Below are 20,706 nucleotides of genomic sequence, written 5' to 3' on the forward strand. Positions count from 1 at the left end.
ATTTTGCACATTTTATTTTGTTAATTTATATATATATATACCGGTATATGGACATTTTATTTATATATATGTGTGTGTGTATATATATATATACATATATACATTATATATATATTATATATATATATACATTATACATTATATATGTATATACATTATACTTCTACTGAACTGAATTCAAATGTAAAAATTAATATTTGAAAAAGAATGTTGTTGAAAAAAATTCCCTTGAGTATATTTGCTATGTTTCTCTCAGAAATGCCATGCTTTTTAAATGTTCGTGCATCAGAAATATATTGCGATATCCAATTATATATTTCGGGCATACTCTGCCTAATGAATATTGCTCATTACCTTGAAACCATGAGATGGTTAACATAAGTTGTCCATCATTAAGGATTTTTGAATATGCTACCATAAACTGTACACTAAGGTCCCTCTAAAGATAAAAATCTTGATGACATTGCAATTAAAATGAGTTTTCTAGTCTGCATCACTAATAATTTTTTCATCTGAGTTTGTGTTAACCTTTACATCAGGGTTTTAAGGGTGTCTGGAACTATGAGGGAAAGTACAACAGTGTAGGATGTGTAACACCCAAAAGGCCTCAAGATGTCTCTGTAAGGCAAGGCGAGGCAAAGCAATTTAATTTGTATAGCACATTTCAACAACAAGGCATTTTAAAAGGGCTTCACAAAACCATTAAAAACATCCAAACATAAAGCATACGATTTACAAACAGTTAAGCACATTGATACATTGAAACTTAAAAGAAAAACAGTAGTTAAAAGGATAAAAAATATGTTAAAAGATTTAAAATAGAATAGAATTTGCAGTTTAATTTAAGAATGTCTTGTCCTTCTAAGAATTTTGAATTGCAGAAATGGCCAATTAGAGGCAGCAGCAAACAGAAAAGTCTTTTATATGGATTTATAGGAGCTGAGGGACTCAGCAGACCTGCAGCTTTCTGGGACTTTGTTCCAGATATGTGGAGCAGAAAAAACGGAACACTGCTTCTCCATGTTTAGTTCTGACTGGGAATAGAAAGTAAACCAGTCCCAAACAACCTAAGGGTTCGTGGCAGTTCAAAAGGTATTATCAGATCATAAATGTACTTTGCTTTATAACCTAACAGCAGGATTTTGAAGTCAATTCTTTGTTTGACAGGAAGCCAGTGTAAGCAGCTGAGAACTGCAGTGATGTGATCCACTGTAGGACCAATGCTGTCTATTGACATCTAGAGATGAAATATGGTTGGTTAAAAAACAAATGAACTCTTTCAGGTTGATTGGTCGTTCCATGAGAAGTGTCTATTTTATTAATGCTTCCTTTGATTTCATTCAATGTCATACAGCCATTCAATGGGCTGAATACATTATCACCAGGATGAGCAGCACAATCTGCTATACAAAACCTCTATTGGACCTATCATGTCAAATATAATAATGACACTTCCATGTGTCCAGTGCTCCCTTCGATACAGTAAATTCCTAGAAACACATTCCGTGGCTTCTCCTTCTGCAGATCCATCTCTTAAAATAACTATATATAATATCATATTGTGAAGGTGGACGTGGACTTGACCTAAAGTAGCCCACACATATTACAGGGAACCAGTCATCCAGTGTTGTTCGATGGGATGTGTAAAAACACACCTGGGGACCAGCTGGACAAGGAAACAGGTCGGAGTTGAGTCTTTTATTATTTCCTGCCATAAATGCATCTAATGTCCCCTTGCAGTGGTCATCCAGAGATGATGATGATGATGATGATGAATTTATTTTTTTGTAATCAGGCATACAGAGAGCTACATAACCCGGTTTAACTGTGGTAAACGTTAGATCCACAAAACCATTACAACTAGGAGGAGACTTAAGTCCAGGATACTAGTCTGCATGTCAACACATAAATAATTCATCTAAAATGACACTGATAATCAAATTTGTCTTCACACTTCACTGCACAGTTGACTTTAAGACTTTATAAAACAACACTGAGCTGATTATGTAATGGGACATTTTATTAAATGTTAAAAGGTTTCTTTGAATGTCAAGGGGGGAACTTATCCGCTTAAAATATATTGAAATATGACAAGATGATAAATATGTTGCATAGTTGACCCAATATATGTGACCATTTACTTTTACAAATATTTTTAGGGTAACTGATGTGGAGTACGAGTATTCCTTAATAGTGTCAACAATAGATTCACTGCCACTCCTTGTGTTGCTTTGAAGTTATTTTCAGTCGAAAGAAGTTTGTGGTTTTCTGCAAAAGCACATCCTGCTAGCGCGTTATGCGTCACACTGTGTGAGGATCAACATGCAACAGAGACTGTAGTGTGTTGTGTTCATTACATTGGCATTTTAGTAAGAGAGACACCGAAAGAGACGGAGGAAATTGTCCTTGGCTAAAGCTTCGTTGCCATGGAAAAGTGTGACAATTCCACAGGACTCTTTGGTGAGTCTTGATCGAAGGAATAGAAACATTGCCACCATCCTTCTTGGTGTGCGCGTTGATGTGTATTTGAAAGGTCGTCCGTGGCATATGGCACATTCAGCTGCATCAAGTACGACTTCACATCAAAATTACAGCGACTAGTTGGGTAACATTCAGTAACTTTTGCTAGTGTAGAGTAATACACACGTCTCTGTCTATTTTCTTTTTGAAAAGCTGAATCTTTTGACAGGGGATAACAAGATGTTTTTCTGGATTTTTTATTTAAGTAACATTTTCCATGCCATTGACATTTATATGTCACAAAATATTGCACACAGTGTTGCATTAGCCTTATAACTTAAATAAAGGATTTGTATAGACCATCACTGCTGCGTTGTTAACAATGTGATTTAACCATTCCTTTCAGACACGCTCTGTTGAAACTCTATCTGAAGGCAGCCAGTGAAACAGATGCATGTTTTTAGTATCACTTAGTGGGTTAATTAGGTCTGTGCTGCTTCGCCTAAAGTCAGGCACAGAAAGATTTCCATATTTTAATAATACATATTCGTATGTATATCTCTATATGATGTGTTGTATATTAGGATTATGGGATACATATATAGTTACCCTATTAATGTCAGGTATTTTCAAATATGTCGCTAATCTATTCAGTTTCCATTCTGTTCAGTTCTGGAATGAATTGTATTCTGTAATTTTAATTACGTTTTGAACAATTTGTTGTTCACACTTGAATTAAGTAATTTGTGTAATATTTCTGGCTTGTTGCTTGTGTTTGATTTCTTATTTGATATTTTAATAATAAATAACAGTTCAGTAAATGCATATATGTATCTATTATTTGTTAGATTTTCTTTCTAATGGTACTTGAACAGTGTGATGTCAGTAGTTATAGAAACAATAAAAGGGACTGGTACAACAATAGGATTTACAGAAATTATTTTATTGTCGTGGAGAAAAGGAAGGAACAGTGATTGAACATTTCTTGGGAGACATGTAAGTTCAGTGAAATGTTCGAATAGTCTGTTACTGTAAGTTGCACTTCTTTGCTTTGCAAATGTTTTTTGAGGAAGGAAATGCATCCAACATTTGCTGAGCACACATTCTTGCAGCACATACCTGGTGCACTTTGCACTTTCGCACAGTTCACACATTCATATGTGCCATATTGTCTCAGTTAAAACCTCCTCTTCTTCTGCAGAAAACTGTGCAGATCCACTGCAGACACATTCTGCAGGGGACGCAAATCTGCTTTGATCTATTTATTCTTGATCTATTTTCTGAGCAGGAAACGAAACACACACACCCTTACTATTTTAACTGTTAGACTATACGCTCTACTTTTTGTCAAACCTTGTTTCAGCTAGATTTGCAGAATATGAGTCCAACCCAAGAAGTTTGTGAACAAGAAAATGCATCTAGTCAGCTGACCACATGTTTGACCGATCCAAATCAGTGTTACCACTGTTACACTAAGGATGGGTTCAGACATGGATTGGGTTACAAAATAGGTGAACAATAAACATAATGACATTTTTTTCTCAATGAATCAGTTTTGTCTCTATGTCTGAAGCATAACGTTCTTTGGTTTCCTCAGACCTCAAATACACGTGGTTAGGTTGAGATAGAAAATGAAAACCTCCGGAACCTCATCTCATGTTATATATACATTTTGCACCACTAGGTTTAGCACTACACGCTACCAGTCCCAGCTGTGGAGACATTGGTACAACTGTTTGTTCATGCAGCCTTCGTAGGTCTATGTACTCAGCTTGTGATCCTGTTTGTATTTTATGTACTTACTGTTGTTTTTTTTGTGCTATCTGGACCGTGAGTCTGTAATAAAGAGTTGAATTGAATTGAATATGCATTCTTAGTTGTTGATTTTTCAATGGATATGTCAGTATGATTTCAATGCATTATTTTAATTCTTGTTTTTTTACCCCCACCCTCCCCTCCCCCCGAAGGATCTTTAAACCTTCCTCCAGAGGTGATGTTTGGCATTGTCAGCACAATACTATTCATCTCACTCTGTTGGAATATTTATTGCTGCATATCAAAACATTCCTCAGGTAAATACTTTATTTTCTTGTGAAAAATCCAAAGATAAACTAATTTTCTGGGTCTAACAGTGAGTGTATTATTCTTCAACTACAGGGTTCTGTAAAATAAGGAAGAGACAAAGGTATGTACAAATATTTACTGTTCAATGGAAAAGGCAAATCTATTTCCTTTCTAATGCTCTGCTTTTCAGAAGACTAAAAAAAGTCACATATCCTCCTTGTGTGTCCAATTTAAAAAGTAGCCTACGCCAGATGCAGGATAATCCTATTTATGGAAACATAATCTACTCACCGTCAAGTAAGTGCATTGTACATGTGTGTCTCTTTCAATTCCTTTACCTGGGTCGGTTATAAATATGATGCTGTTCTCCACAGGTACAACTTTGACCATTGGAGGCGATCCCCAACCCGCTTCCTCTATGAGGGATCAACATATAGTCAACTCTGAGTCACAGGTACCATCTGTTAGCTCCTTTTCAAAGATTGAGTTTGAGGAGATTGTGTTGGATAAAATTAAATAACTTTCCTATAACTCTCTTTAAAGCTGTCCTTTGTATATAATGTCACGTCAACACATGACACTGCTGTTCTTTGTTTCTCCCTCTATTCTAAAACTCAGGACTGCTATGCCAACCTGACCGTGAAGGCTCCCAGGTCCCAATCTGGGCAGGTTTCTTCACTGACCCAATACCCAGAAGCAGTTTATTTGGTGGAGCAGCTGGATTCAGAGATGAAGGATGAAGGCAACCCTGACACCGTGACCACAGTGTCTGATCTGTATGCTTCCGTGCAAAACCAGCGCACCAAAACTGTTCAGACTGCAAACAGTGGAGAGGGCTACGCCAACCATCTCTGAGGTCCCCTAAATCATCTCGACCTGCCACCACAGGATGGTACTGTTTGTTGTCCCTCAGCAGTGCATGTTACAACGCTCATGCACACTAACTGAATTGTATTAGTTGTATGAGAGTTGATGTTTATTACATCATTTTGGGTGTAAGAGCACAGCATTTGATCAATAATTTTATAACATTTTCTATTTGTTGTTTCTCTGCAAAATCACAGTGAGATTTTTTCATTGTGTTTACCAAAACATTATTTATGATAGGTGATTAAATTGATACCATCAATATCAAGTGAAATTTTTGTTTTCAACCACACAGTACAGTCTACTGTAATGGTCCATCATTTTCACTTACAGGTCCACTTTTGTTGTGATGTTGTTGAAATGAAATCACAATGTTGAATGCATTTTTCTATATGCTATTTCCATGAAGATGATGATCAAAGTATCGACAGTGTTATAAACTTGGATTTCAGTACACTTTACATATTGAATAAATTCTGCTTTCTCCTTGACAATAAGGCCCTTTGTTGACCTTACTGTTAAATAAAAGATGGTGTGGTAATATTTTTCTTCGACCTTTGTAATGGCATGTGAGGGGAATAACTTTTCCCTTAATATTTGTTATCTTGTGTCTGGTGTTATCTTTTTTTTCAGGACACACTAAATGTTGACTTGTCCATTAAAAGTTAATATAGCCCAATAACCTACAGATAAACAAACTAGTAAATAATACTAGTAAATCATTAAACATGTATTTATAGATTATAAAAGAATTTTAAGGACGTTTAATGTTTCACATACTTTATTGATATATGGCTAGAAAGCAATAGCTTTTGAATCAAATGGTGCCACCAACACTATTGAAAACAATCAAATGTCAAGTAATGATTGTATGTCTTGTTGGCTTGTAGATCATCATACATTGGCTCTCATAAGGTCTACAGCCTCCAGATAAAAATAACAACACATCAGCGTTCTTCTGCTTCCATTTTATTAGTATAGTCCAAGATAATAAAGAAATAGACAAAAGGAAATTATGTTAATGACTTTATTCAATCATGGATTTAGAATGTTTCATGAAGGAAAAAAGCAATTCTAAAAATGTGTATTTCAAATGGAATGTTATGCATATTATGTGAAAGCAAATACAACATTACATACATTAACTTGCCGTTTTACACATAATTGTCCACCTACAACAGTTAACAGGTTCTATTAAAGGGCTAATGTTTAGGTTTCAAATTCAGAAATAAAACGTCCTATAATGACTGCCTCTATGTCCCGACTGATGTGTTCATTGAGCTCATTTGTACCTTTTCGTCAAAGCTTTTGGGGCTCTTGAGCCTTTCTACTCTGTCAAAGTGAGAAGGCATGTCAAAGAAAAGCTCATCATCAAAGCAATCCTCGTCAGATGGGGATGCCAGGAAGGGCAGGTTCATGACCCAACCAGTAAGCAGCCCACCAACTGCAGAGGCTGCGATGGTGGAGAAGATAGCGGCCACCTGGTAGAGAGCTTGTTCCTGGGCAGTACGACCCAAGCCCGGCTTCAGCCCGGGGATCAGCCTCTGCAGTTCCTGGAGCTTTGGATCTCCCTCAGGTGGAGCACGATGGGTAAAGATCTGGTACATGCTGGGCCCGTAGGTTTCCTCAGTGGCCAGGAGGATCCCACAGATGCCGGCTGTGGATGATATAAGGCCAGTGAGTCCGTGCAGGTTGTGAATGCCACACTGGTCTTGGATCCTGTGGTTGGCCAGAAATGGGGTCAGGTACTTGTATCCAAAGAAACAGGCAGTGCAGCCCATGATGCCAAGGGCGTACGCGGCTACAGGGGAAATCATCATGTCCACTGAAGCCCCAACAGTCACGCCACCTGCCAGAGTCACGTTCTGAATATCAGCCATTGTGAGCTTGCCTCTCTTGTTGAACAATGCTGTGAGTGCAAACGCAGTTATGGTGGACGAGCTTAGACCTAAAAAAGTGTGGAGAACCGCTCTGTGTTGATCGTCGCCCTTTAAGGTCAGAGCAGAGTTAAAAGAAGGCCAGAACACCCAGAGAAACAAGGTCCCCATTAGAGAGAGGATGTCAGATTGATAACTAGTCATCTCCTTGGAGTGTCCCTTGTTCAGGCTCGGGCGGTAAAGCATAAACGTCACCCCTAGACCAAAGTAGCAGGCAAACAGGTGGATAAGAATACTACCACCTGCATCTGTGATTCTAATGTATTTCAATACCACCCACTCTGTCACAGAGAAGAGAGGTATCTCCAGTAACGCCATGACCAGCAGCTGAACAGGACTGGTCTTACCAAGCACGGCTCCGAAAGAGATGAGCACCACAGCGCAGGCAAACTCTGCATTCAGCAGGTTGACCACTCCCAGGTGAATTTTACCAGCGTAGTAAAACTGGAAGAAACCTTGCACCAGGATCGCCCACTGGATCGCAAATGTAGCCGTCAGAAAGTTGAAGACCATTCCACTGAAGCCATAGAATCGAAAGAAGGCCAGCAGGCACCCGAAGCCTACAAAGATCATCACCTGCACGTCTGCGAAGTAGGGATAGTCTCGATAAAGGGAGTTCTCCATTGGGTTGGTTGCATTGTTTTGCATCTTCGCGTTGGCGTTGTCATCATAAGTGACAAAAGCCGCATAAAGAACTATCATAACAACCTCTGACACGAGCACCAACGCTGGCAGGCGCACCTGCAGACTTGTAGACCCACTCATGATGATGCTGCTCAAGGTTGTTCTCCCAGCAGAAGGAAACAAGACTTTATACCACTATTTCATCAGATAAGAGCTTCTGGCATTGGCTGAGGAGCACAACTCCAATCAGTGTGGACTGTACTTTAATCTACAATAAACTACAACATGGAAGTTGTTGAATTATAGTTCTATTCACAATAACATTGATTTTATTCATGAATTTGATTCTAAATGCCTACAACATTATTATTGGTGCATTATGCAAATTATATTCATACACTTAAAAAGAGCTAAACGTAAATACTTTTGCTCCTGATGACAAACTGTAGTGGACTAATGCCTTTGAGAAAATCTGAACTAATAAACTTCTTTCAGGAGCTGGTTTTATGAGACAAAAGGCTATAAATGTTTAGTTGCCATATTGCTAGGACAGGATTAAGATAAGACTTTGGATCGTGGCACTCAAACCGTTGAGGTCAGTGTATATATATATATATATATATATATATATACGTCTGAATTTAGAAGTATTGCAATGTCATGGCAGCCAACTTAATCTCAACATTTCATCAATTCCATTAATGTTATCCATTTATTTATTCATGAATCAAGGTAATCACACATATAAAATTATGATTGAATTGGTTTCCCCCCTTTTCATAAATGTAGTGGCATTCTAAATTGAGTGAAAGTAAAGTAAAAATGTAAAAAAGTTAAACCGCTCGTGGCTTTGGGTATACGTGGATGGAAATCGTTCTTTAAAAGGTATAGCTGTGAACACTTTAGTGGGGACAGGAAATATGGCAGGGGAATACATTTTGGAGACCAGCTATGGGTCCCCAAAAGAAGTTGTTTTTGAAAAGTAATCTTTAAATGAAATGTTCTCATACAGAAAACAATAGACGCAGTTCACACAGCACAACAGACAAGAAACAGGTTACAAGGAACAAACAAGACCAGAAGACATAAAAAATAATCAACCTCAGAAATATGCTCAACCTGAAAGTGTGAAAAATCAAACTGCTGCTGGAATAAAAGACCTTCTGAGTCGCTCAGTGGATCAGACATTGTATATCAGCTCATTAATCCTGTTTTTTTTCATCCGTAGCCCCCCTAGCAGAGCACAGCATAGAAGAGAACCCCAAGATCCCCTAATAAAAAACACAAAGAAGCTTTCTGCTGATATCAAAAGATCTAAACTTCCTCAAGAAGAAAAGTCTTGACTGAGCCTACACCAGCTGACAACGTATTCGTTTATAAGCCGAGTCGATTAGTAGCTGCCAGGGCTGTGTCATCTGAGAACTTTTGAATATTACAGCACACTTGCTTCTTCCTGGCTGAATTCAATTTAGTTGCTTTGGTTTGAGTGTCCTGGTATTTTTTATTATGCTGTTTTACTGTCACAATGTCATTGCTTGGTAACACCACCCACTTTTACGACAAGACCAACTGTAACTTTTTAGTCTATTTGGAGTAACTAAGCTGGAGAACGATATCTGAGTCTAGCCTCTAAATAACGCAAATGTCTACTAATCAGGGGAGAAAAAGGCATTGCTTGTAGCCCTTGAATGGTCAATACATTTTTCAATGATATATAATGTCTTAAAATGGTAGAGCAGAGACATATTGTGAATTTCGAGGTTTTGTGGCGGTCCGGTTTACGTGCACATTAGGCTAAATGCTCCGAAGCAGCAGAGGCGGCAGAGGGAAAAGAGAGCGAAGACGACACATTAACAAAGACGAAGAAGAGGACGCTGGACTCCCATGATGCACCGCACTGCCAACGTATGCAAACAGGAACATGGCTACCGGTGCTTAACATCAGGAGCCCGTCGTTATAACACGCTTCTGTTGACCTGACACGGCCTGTGACTGAATTTACTGTGCTTCCGCCACAGAAGAAAAGCTTTCTTAGAGTTTTTCTTAGAGCAGACCTTCTGAAAACAGCGCCGTCGTTGTTCATCAATCACAGACAGGTAACTGTTCAATTGACGTTAGCTCGGTTCTGCAGCTAACGTTAGCATGGTCAGTAGGTAGCACATCAAATTCACTTAACATTTCAATAATTAAGTGAAATGTCCACGTCCGTCTTAACGTGTTGCTAGTGTGACGTTAAATGGAAACAGAACCCGATATAAACCGTCTGTAACGTCAGTATTTGTAACACGACTGCATTTCTGTGAGCAAACCACGAATACAATTTCAATATTTGTGATTTCATTCCAGCTAGAGACGAACCATGACTTCTGTCGTATAATTACGGTTATTTGCATTCAGCTCTTGCTTCAAGTGAGTCTCACAAAAAATAATCAAATCAGATTTATCAGCAGCCTCGCTGTGGTGGACAAATGAAAACGTCAAAACGTTTTCCTACAAAATAACCAATAATAACAAAATTGATAAGACATAATAATAATAATTGTTTCAAAGCTAGACTGAGGCCTTGCACATTTCATCCTATTGAATTGTGATGCTGTGAATGAAGCGATGCTAGTTACTTTCAAGAATGCAACGTTACACTTTGCTGACGTTTCTCCAGTCGGAGCTGGCCCAAATTCACCTGAATGTCAGCATTTACGAAGCCTCTCTGTGAAAACATTGCACCTGTCTGAGAATCTCACAGCTCCGTTTCACCTTAAAACACACGTTACGCTGCATATATTTCCGTTTCTGGAATTTTGTTGATGAGAGAAAAACAAAAGTCACGGCTGTTTAGGGATTACAGCAGTGAAGGGAGTGAATCTGTACCAAACAATCTCTTTTCATATTATCCTGTTATTTGCCTCATTATCTTTAATTTAGGTCTTTGTGATAAGTCATTAGTGATAACTTCACAATGCATTCTAGTTAAAGGTCTGTGCAACCTGCTGCCTCAGTGCCACGAGGTACGATAACCTCATAATAATGAGGCTGCTACAAAAGTGTCTTCATTCTAATATTGTAATAAAGTTGTAGTGAACAGGGCCATTACCTTCAAATTATATGTTCCGTAATCCGTCTTAAATCAAAGCATAAAAGCTTGGGACTATTGCCATAACAGTGATAGTCAGTTGATCAACAGTTATTTAAATCACAGATTAGAGTGAATTAATTTCAACAAACAAGCTAAACATTCATTGGTGACAGCTTCTGACATGTGAGAATGTTAACATAATCAACCTCGAATGGTTTTCAATATATTATTTTAGAATATTTTAACGGTTTTTTTTTAAAGAGAAAGTTATATTAGCAATATATCATTTCATTATGCCAAATAGTGCTCTAAAAAATAAATTCTTTCATTCATTCAATAATAGACAATTATTTAACGAAGTAGCTGATTAATCCTAAATAGTATTGAATGTGTGTCTTTTGAACCTAGACAATGTCTTACTATGCTCTGGTAACTGCTGTTTTTCTCAAAGGTCCTCTACCATTGTCTTTCAGTGTGGGTCAAAATGGCGAGTCCAAGGACCAGGAGAGTTCTGAAGGAAGTGAGAACCCAAGACGAGAATAATGTAAGCCTTTACAGCAGCGTATTGATATGAATAACCTTTTCTTCTTTGTCACCCCACAGAACCCTTAAAATTCACATAACTGTAGGTAGCAGGTGTTTGGGATGCTCAAGTAGTACAATTTCCCAACCCTTCAGAAAGTTTTCCTGCTTTCGTCAATGATACAAATAAAAGTGGTTAAATAGTCATTTTGGGTCCAATTTTTGCTGCCAGTGAACATCTTGTCGGCCTTTATCTTTAGTGAGAATATTGGACAGATATGTATCCTGAACTAAAAATAAATGCCCAAAATGAATACATGTACTATTGTTCTATTTACTGAGCATTCACTTCACTGTAAAATGTTAATAGTCAATATTAAAACACATGGGGTCACTTATTTTGTGCTATGTATAGTTTTTTCATGACTACAGAATCAGGCAACATATAACATCTTCAATGCACAGAAATCTGTGAATCCCTTCCTGTAGTGGTTCCTTAAGATATGTGTACATGTATTAATTGTTCAATTGTTTTTCAGCTATGTTTTGAATGTGGTGCTTTCAACCCTCAATGGGTTAGTGTGACCTATGGTATCTGGATTTGTCTTGAGTGCTCTGGCAAGCACAGAGGCCTGGGAGTACATCTCAGGTAAGAACACTTGAATGTATTATAGTGCTGAGGCTTTTTGAGATCTTTCATTGCCTGATAAAGAGTAATGTCTTTCTGCCCTATCTGCAGTTTTGTGCGCTCTGTCACCATGGACAAGTGGAAAGATCTCGAGCTTGAAAAGATGAAAGCGGGAGGAAATGGAGCATTTCGTCTATTTCTTGAACTCCAAGAAGATTATGATCCCACCTGGACGTTACAGGAGAAATACAACAGCAAAGCTGCTGCACTCTTTAGAGACAAGGTGAGGTGTGCAGCCATATAGGTCTTTGATTCATTTCTTACACATTTTCCATTTAGGACAACATTCTGCCTTATCTCATACAGAAAGTTTAGGGTGTTATTTGTTTATCGGTAATTCGTGTGTCCATGAACATTTTTAACCAATCAATTACTAAATGGATCAAAGCAGGAACTAGACTTTAAACTCCTAATTGCCAGTGTGTATACCAGATAAGATGGACGATCTCCTTTGAGATAGCTAACTTGTTAAGGTGTCTTATTACGCTCATATTAATAAATTCTGTTTTGTATATAACAGGTCGCAACTTTAGCAGAGGGTAAGGAGTGGTCCATTGAGACATCCACTGCCAAAAACTGGACATCCCCTCAACCCAAGACCAACCTGTCGGCCTCTCATCGGTAAAAGTGATTTTTAACCCAACGGCGGACCACAGGACTGGTATTAAAGCAGTGAATTTGTGCTTCTGTCAAACAGCTCTGGAGGACCTGGCCAAAGCTCAGCAAAACCTGGTGACAAGGCTTTTGAAGACTGGTTGAGTGATGACGTTAACTCATATCAGAGGTGAGAGCCTCCTGTTCATTCTCTTTATTTCTTTTATAATGCACTTATCTTTGGGTTTGTTTGAATTAAGTGTTTTATTTCTTTATGCCTCCTTAGTGGAGGAGGCTATAGTGGGAATCAAGAGAATCGGTATGTTGGCTTTGGCAACACTGTGACCCCAGAGAAAAAAGAGGATGACTTCATCAACAATGCTATGACTTCTATTTATTCAGTAGGTCGAGCTGTACTTTTTATTGTATTTTTCTCCCCCTTTGGCAATTTTTCAAAGTAAATCTTTTCTTGCAGGGCTGGAGCAATTTTGCTGTTGGAGCTAGCAAGTTTGCTTCAATCGCTAAAGATAATGTAGGTGTATTTATTGCTCATTGTTTTTCTTCTGTGTCGAATTTGATTTATTTAACCCTCATAATAAATGGAGAGATGCCTCACTTGTTTTTGTATTTCTCCTCTATTATAGACATCTAAACTTGCCAACCAAGCAACCTTGAAGGTAAGACTGATTTATTCACGATTACATGTTATCGGTACTACTCATTTTTGGATTACACTGAAAGTTTCCATCTGACAGCTTAGTTTTGTAGAATAGGTCCCCAAGATCCAATGGGAATTATCACGTGTTTAAAAAATGTGTGCTAATCTGCTTGGTTAATCTCTCATATAATGTAAATTTCAAGCTGCAATAACTGTGACTACCTTTTATAATCTCTGTGCCTTCTCTGGACGTAGTTAAAGGGCTATAACGCTCCCCCAGAACCGGTAAAGCAGATAATAGGCGCATGGCGCTTTCTGCATCATGTTTTATAAGATGCACATTATCTTTTTCTTTTAATACTTTTTGTTAGCATTTCTGTTTTTTAGACTTTCTTTTCACAGCACAAACATATTTTTGCAAAATGGTGAACGCCATCTTCTTGTGCTTCTGCTTGTATACTGTTTTACTGGGGCCGATACTTTACGTTACGTACGTGGATAACCTGTGGAAGACAGTTTGTTACTGTATTGTGGGATGGAGATTGACTTTAAGTCCTACCCCCCAATATACAAATGTTATTCCATTGATAGTTGCTTATCCATTCATGCATGACAGTTTTTGTGTTGACTGCTAAATGTGGCGTAGAAGTGTAATGGTATGTAAAAACAATTAAGTTTAGAATGAATCCAAATCAATGCAGAGCAACATCTTTCATTTGTTTTGATGTGTAGGTGGTTTTTATTTATTTTCTATGCATAAGACAACAAAATTGTAAAAGTTGAAGCTGTATTGTAATCCTAGTTCCTGCACAGATGCAGCCCGCTACAGGAGTCTTATGTCATAGCCATTCATCCAGGACGTGTCTACTTGAATATGTGCAGAACCCAGAGTATACAAGGCCGCACACACACTGTCTCTCTGACACCCGACTCTCTTCAGCTAGTTGCTTAGCAGCCTCCAGGCCCCCTTTGCTATTGACCTCATGCTTTTAGAACTAGGGTTACAATATTATAACATTTATCCTCACTGACAGCCTGACCACACTGATTCTTACTCACTGATTGACTCAAAGTGATCCCCCGATAGTATGCAGCGGGTTTAGGGTGTTCGGTGTGAACACACTGTTAATCTGTCAGAATCTGCTACCTGTTTGTCCTAAATTGACATATTTTGTCAAAATATTTCAGCTTCCCCATATCACGTAGACAAGGTTGTAGAGGGCTCTTGCTCTCTTGCCCTCTTGTCCTCCGTTGTGAGGATCCGTCCCATCAACGAGGCCGGGACATGACAGGCACTGATAAGGTTCTTGAAGTGGGGACGCAGTCATTAGGCAACTGCTGTACAAACTAAAGAGAGGCAGCCAGCGTGTGTGTATCTGGCCTTATATACTCTGGGTCCACACAATTTGGCTATCTGATTGGTCGGCTGTGCTTTTTAGTGGCCACATTCGTGCTCACGATTGGTGGACACTATTGACCTGAGAGACCCGTGTGAGTTAGAACATGAATCCTATACGTAGTTTCTTTGAAGAATTAAGATGCATAGACAAATACTTAATCTTCTGGGGTATCGTTTAACTACACTTACATTAATGATTTGCAGTGTTGCCTCATAAGAGAAGCTTGATTTTTTCAAAACCATTACACCCTCTAGTGCTTGCTCAGTGTCACGTTGAATGGAAATGTCACTTCATGCAACTTCAGAACATGCAGCACAGTGTCTTGTTCTACTGTGAATGTTTAACTGTTTCATTCTAGTGAATTCTCCTCTCTGACTTCCAACTAGGCTGCAGAGTTAGGACAGACATTAAATGAGAATGTTATCAAACCCACCCAAGAAAAGGTAACATTGATGTTTGAAGTTGAAGTAGATTTGGTGGTGGGATAGAGTCCTTTAGGAGGAAAAGAAAAGCTTCAGATGTGAATGTGCTATTTTCTGCACTGCTTGTCCGTGTCCATTTATCTGCTTTATGCCTGCTTACATTTGACGACAAAAGCTGCGGTTTTAAAGATGTAAAAAATAAAAATCCATTAGTGACTCAGCATCAAGATCTGACGAAGTACACAACTTCAAAAGGTTTATTTGGGAACGTATGAGAGTCAGATTTAACTTTAGGTCACGTGAGGCTTCAAGAACATTTAAACATTTGGAGGAACCAAAGTATATATCAGGTCTCATGTCGAAATGTTTAAAATTGATTAATTTTATTTAATAAAAAAAAAGTTAAATAGCAATTAAGGCTTGTCCTATGTAGTTTCCCACACTGAAACACATAGAGCATGTTAGCATAATAACATGCTAAATTTAAAATGTTTGTTTTTAAATATTTTAAATCTATATGTCAAATATATTTACCCATTCATCTAGCAGAAACTGAAAAAAAAATCTAATCTCGCCTTAGTTTAGGTTCATGAAAATTGAAATACGGTAGGATGAAATAGAAGTTCTTTTTCTGTAGGTTTGATTTACAGAAAATGACTAAGAAACTAGTAAAAAAGCTAAATGTTTTTGTCTTCTAATGTACAGTTTGCATTCATGATTTAAGGTATTTATAGGATGCGCTTTTGTGACAATATTCTTGCTCTATTGCTGATCGGTAATTGCTTCTTTACTTTCTGTTGAAGATTTGAAGAATAACCTTTTGTTGGAATCCAGCAAAATGTTGTTTTTAATCATGTTCACTATCAGCACCCTTAACAAAACACATCCCTTCCCAATCAATCAAAAACTAACTGCTGCTTATTACATGCAACATATGTGGATGGATATTGTTGTTTTTAATAGATTTTAATAACAATTTGGCTCATTTAGGTAAAAGATGGCAAATTTCTAGATGAAATGGCAGTCGGCATCACTGGGCTGGCAACCAAGGTAGGCTGGGCAGAGCTCTGCCACGCTGTACAGATGCCAAACCAGTCTCCCGAGCCAGAAACAGCTGCTCTGATCCACCACTTGGAACTTATAACATTTATAATACCACGCCTGCTGCATCATAACTCAAAGGAGACTGGTTTCGCTGTGATGATGAATGTTTAAACAATTCTAATTTAATGTCTTCTCTTTTTCTTGCCGCCATTTTTATTCTGGTGGTGAGTCAAACCTGCTGATACATGTTGCTAGAAACCATTCCTCTTAACTGTTGCTAAAAATAGAAATGCATTATAATATTTTTCATAGTTGTGTATTGATTATTATCCCTTTAACCACCATTATTGATTACCATTGGATTTAATTTTCAGATTGATTAAAATACCATTTGTTTCTTCCAAGTCACAATGTTTTAACACTTAAACAGTTGCTTAAATGTCTGGGTCTGTTCTTTAGGTTCAGGGAGCTGGCTCAAAGTTGACTAATCTCTTCACGGGAAAACCGGAGGATGGGTAATGATAACTACTTAATTCTTCTTCAAATATCCCACATACGAAATATTTTGCTCAGTGTGAATTAAACAAAAGGGTGTCTTGACTGTGTGCAGGTCTACCGGAGAGAGCTACCAAAACATGGATGCCACTGAGGGATATCAGGGCAGTTCTAGCCAGCCGGTCTCAAAGGACTTCTGGGAAACCTTTGGCAGCAGCAACTCCTTGAAGGCCAAGAAGTCACCCAGCAGTGACAGCTGGACCATCGCAGATAATTCTGCAAAGAAGAGCTCTGACAGTTGGGACAATTGGGGCTCCGAAGCAGCGTCCAACAATAAACACAGCACAGAGGAGAGCTGGGAAGCCTGGGACAACAACTGGGAGAACGCAGATGGTAAGACGAAGAAGAGTCCCACAAAACCTGCTGAGGAAACCTGGGATAATGCCGACTGGTAGTGACCTCGCAGCCATACATCCCCTCAACCTTTTCCCCACTCTGGCCTTTCCCCTGTTTCTCTTTCTCTTCCTCTTCTCATCTCACTGGCACTTTTTAGGGAAAGAGCTTCCCATCAACCCAATCAAAATATATTTATTCTAAAATCAATAAATACATGTAAATGAAGTCCAAGTTAGGTTTTGCTTATTGTTAAAGGGATATTCTTAAAAAATATACATCTATACTGACTTTCAGTCATGTATTTTATTGTAAATGGCCTTTCATCAGGAAGTAAAAATGAATCGGTGTAGATATGGTTATAACATTCTGCCTGAGCTCGTTGAATAAGCCAGTGTCCATACTCTACAGGGTTAATAATAATGGTTCCAATGCATGACTGAGAAAATCGGACACTATAAATATATATTCTTGTAAATACAGGATGATTGACTAAACAATGGCAAAATGTTTGCTCAATCAAATTGATTTGTTCTGCCCATTGACCTTTTGCACATTAAGGCCTTTAACTCAAATGAACAAACAACCAGCTGACTGTCGCTAATCAAGTCTGGTCGAATACGTACAATTTAAGGTAAATAATGTGTAATAAATTGGACCTACAGTAAATTACATTTGTAGTATTTTTTGTTGTCTCCATTTTTCTGTTTTGTTTAAAATGTGCAAATAGTCAATGGGTTTGAACACCAAACTGTCGATACATTATCAGGTTTTTATGAGTGGAAAATGGACTGGATTGTTAAAAGTTGAAAGAGTTGTGTCCCAAACAAATAAATCTTTGGAATATTTTTAACTTTTTAAGTTGTAAAATGGTTAGGTTGGTGTTCACGTGGTTGGCACTTCGACCACTGGCTCTTTCTGAATGCGGATACATTTAATTTAACATCAATGCGCTGTTGAAACTAACCTTTCTGCAACTCAAACATTTATTGCAACATCATTTTAGGATTTTGTTGTTATACAACTTAAATATTTATACTTTATTGTGCAACATATTAAGTTACCACGTTATTCTGTACATTACAGCGTAATCTATTTGGGTTAAGAATAGTTTCAGCAAAAATATTCCAGAGTTTAATGACAAAGTCCAATTATGATGGCCGATAATTATTGATCTACTGGTGGATTTACGTAATCTTGAAACAGGCTGATATTTTTCTTATTGAAACTTGGAATACAGGTCATCCTGACCATGTAAGCTCTAATTCCAGTCATTCTCTAATGAGCATAGCCGTTGAGCAGAAACCATGAATATTGACTCATATTTTCAAAAGTCACTTGTTCATTTCTAACTTTGCAGATCTTCTTTTGAGATTTTATTATTTTTTGACAATTATTTGTATTGTGGATAATTACACACACGTCTCATTGCACTCTATACTGTACTGTATGCAAGTGAGGAGCTTGTGTTTCAATGACTTGACACCGATGTTGACCGCCTGTAACTTGTGACCTCAACAGAACTAACGTCATTGTAAAATTCATCTCATAAAGCCACTCTGTTTTCTCCCCATCTGGGGCATTGCAGCACCTTTGGCATCATGTGTTGTGAGAATTTGATACACATATGGGTCGCATTCAATGAGGCCTGACAGATGCTGGGTGATTGGACACTTGTTATGAATTTATTCAGGAGTTGCACTCAATGTGTCTTTAAAAATATATCTCTTTTTAACAATTGCAAATGTAATCTGTGTGAAATTGGGCATTTAACAAACCTGTAGTAAACCTAAAATTCAAGTGAGCCATCATAGTTTAGAATTAGGAGGATTTTGACTTTCCCATTTGGCCTCTAATTTCCTTTAACACAAGGTGCCAACCTTTTTAAATTGAAGGGTGTTTGCATGTAATAACTCACAGATGCCCAGTTGTCAAAAGTGATGCAAATCCATCAAACTGAACTCCTGTTAAATACATTTGGAGCAACACCAGATTTTTCAAAAAAATGTAAACTCTTTTCAACAGAAAATGACTACATCCTTGCATCTGCATGGTGCACATCTGATTCTTTGAGGCTGGGTGTCTGTAATCATTGGCCAGTAGTTATTGGGAGCTGCTCACGCTGCTGTTAACCAGTGCAGTGAAGCTGCTGGATTGGTAGGGTGCTTCAGCCCTATAATATTTCACTAGCGTAAGCTTTGATGTGAAAAATGCCCATTTCCTACCTCTAAGAAGTCTTCAGTTTACATCACATTTTTTTTCTTCTTTTTTTTCCCAGAACCTTTTCAGCATTGTGTTGATGTAGACCTTATTGTAGCAGCCTTTGCTGTGGCTAATCTTGTCTTCGCTGAAGGACGTGCGTTAAAGTAACTTAACAGATATGGGTCTATTGATCCGTATCCATGACATTACGATGTAAAAAAAAAGGTCACTCCGAACATTTGTGTTGATGAAGCTCTGTCGTCATGTATTGAAAACCCTTCAACAGCTGTGATTGCTTTCTCTTGATCACTCGTGGGTTTTGGACACAGTGAGGTGATCATATAGGTAAATCACCATGAAATACATATCGTTAACCCCCAGCATTCCACAATGAAGCTGTATCACTCATTTTGATTTATTTCTATTGTATGATGACAAAACTTAAAATGTATAAACTGCCAGAGAAAGTATGGAAGACTTTGTGCTGTGTCATCTGAGGTTTCACTAGAAACATTTGAACAGCCACATGTCGGTAATCTGTATGAGCTTATAGTTCCAAAATACTAGACATGTTTATGGTGGATGTATGAGGTCACTGGTATACATGAAACACTTATTGACTGCAGAATGTGCTGATTACATAAATGCATCCAAAAGGTCTTGATTATAGGTCTTCTTTCTATACATCCGAAGCCAAATTTTAAACTTTCCAGAGCAGTACTTTGGCTCAGTGTCTGTGCCTGTCGAACAGAAATTGAGATTGGGTATGTCCGTATTTGTTGATGAAACTATTTGTCAGAAATGCTATTTTTATGTCATGCATGAGATGTTCTGTGAAACTAAATACATTCAGCTGTTTTGAAAGTTGTTTCCTCAGTGGATTTGAGTACAGTGGTCTGCTTTTCTCCTTCAAGTGTCACCAGCAACCATCCCATGAGGCAAGCCTCTGTTACCTGCTCAGTTGAGGCTGAGGATATTTTACTTGTACACGTGGTTTTTGTGTTGAATAAAACTGTATAGTGCCGTGAATGTCATTTGTTGTTTGTGTGGAGCAGAATCTAAAGTCGTTGATCTTGATACAAACAGCCATACATACATGTTACGTGTTTAAGTGTTCTTTTGGGGGGGGAAATCCCAAGTTGTCTAATGATGGTCCAGTTGTTTGGGGAACATTTGACTCATGGTCAGTATTTTATACAGGAGACAATAACATTGTTGTAGTTAGTTAGGAAGTATTGATGGATAATTGCAACAGAGCAGGAC

General features: G+C 38.0%; 2 protein-coding genes across 7 annotated transcripts; one reads left to right on the forward strand and one right to left on the reverse strand.

Annotated features, from left to right (window-relative positions):
* Positions 1 to 6,180: 6,180 nt before the first annotated feature.
* Positions 6,181 to 8,100, reverse strand: LOC119193947 (ammonium transporter Rh type B-like). The gene has a single exon (XM_037447885.2). It carries the CDS (start codon positions 8,091 to 8,093, stop codon positions 6,645 to 6,647), a length of 1,449 nt encoding a protein of 482 aa, XP_037303782.2. The 5' UTR covers positions 8,094 to 8,100; the 3' UTR covers positions 6,181 to 6,644.
* A 1,706-nt stretch (positions 8,101 to 9,806) lies between these two features.
* On the forward strand, positions 9,807 to 20,472 carry arfgap1 (ADP-ribosylation factor GTPase activating protein 1). Of its 6 annotated transcripts, none has more exons than XR_005114109.2 (13): positions 9,807 to 10,048; positions 11,499 to 11,569; positions 12,087 to 12,196; positions 12,287 to 12,458; positions 12,756 to 12,856; positions 12,933 to 13,019; positions 13,116 to 13,230; positions 13,305 to 13,361; positions 13,474 to 13,506; positions 15,274 to 15,330; positions 16,300 to 16,577; positions 16,813 to 16,868; positions 16,964 to 17,038. XR_005114109.2 is itself a non-coding variant. In XM_037447890.2 (13 exons), exons 2-13 carry the CDS (start codon positions 11,510 to 11,512, stop codon positions 17,301 to 17,303), a joined length of 1,248 nt encoding a protein of 415 aa, XP_037303787.2. In that variant the 5' UTR covers positions 9,811 to 10,048; positions 11,499 to 11,509; the 3' UTR covers positions 17,304 to 20,472. The 6 variants fall into 6 exon arrangements, 5 of the variants coding, with proteins under 5 accessions (XP_037303787.2, XP_037303788.2, XP_037303792.2 ...); XM_037447890.2 differs by having other exon boundaries at positions 9,811 to 10,048; positions 16,300 to 16,359; positions 16,964 to 20,472; XM_037447891.2 differs by lacking the exon at positions 15,274 to 15,330 and having other exon boundaries at positions 9,811 to 10,048; positions 16,300 to 16,359; positions 16,964 to 20,472.
* The last annotated feature ends 234 nt before the right edge of the window (positions 20,473 to 20,706 follow it).

This window comes from Pungitius pungitius, chromosome 8 (genome assembly GCF_949316345.1).
Source record: "Pungitius pungitius chromosome 8, fPunPun2.1, whole genome shotgun sequence".
Lineage (NCBI taxonomy): Eukaryota > Metazoa > Chordata > Actinopteri > Perciformes > Gasterosteidae > Pungitius > Pungitius pungitius.

What these genes read in the sequence shown, in the direction of transcription:
- LOC119193947 (XM_037447885.2), bottom strand. Translation starts at nt 8,093, where the DNA reads ATGAGTGGGTCTACAAGTCTGCAGGTGCGCCTGCCAGCGTTGGTGCTC.
- arfgap1 (XM_037447890.2), top strand. Translation starts at nt 11,510, where the DNA reads ATGGCGAGTCCAAGGACCAGGAGAGTTCTGAAGGAAGTGAGAACCCAA. An exon ending in GAACCCAAGACGAGAATAAT is followed by an intron (nt 11,570 to 12,086) that starts GTAAGCCTTTAC and finishes ATTGTTTTTCAG; the next exon opens with CTATGTTTTGAATGTGGTGC. An exon ending in CTATGACTTCTATTTATTCA is followed by an intron (nt 13,231 to 13,304) that starts GTAGGTCGAGCT and finishes CTTTTCTTGCAG; the next exon opens with GGCTGGAGCAATTTTGCTGT.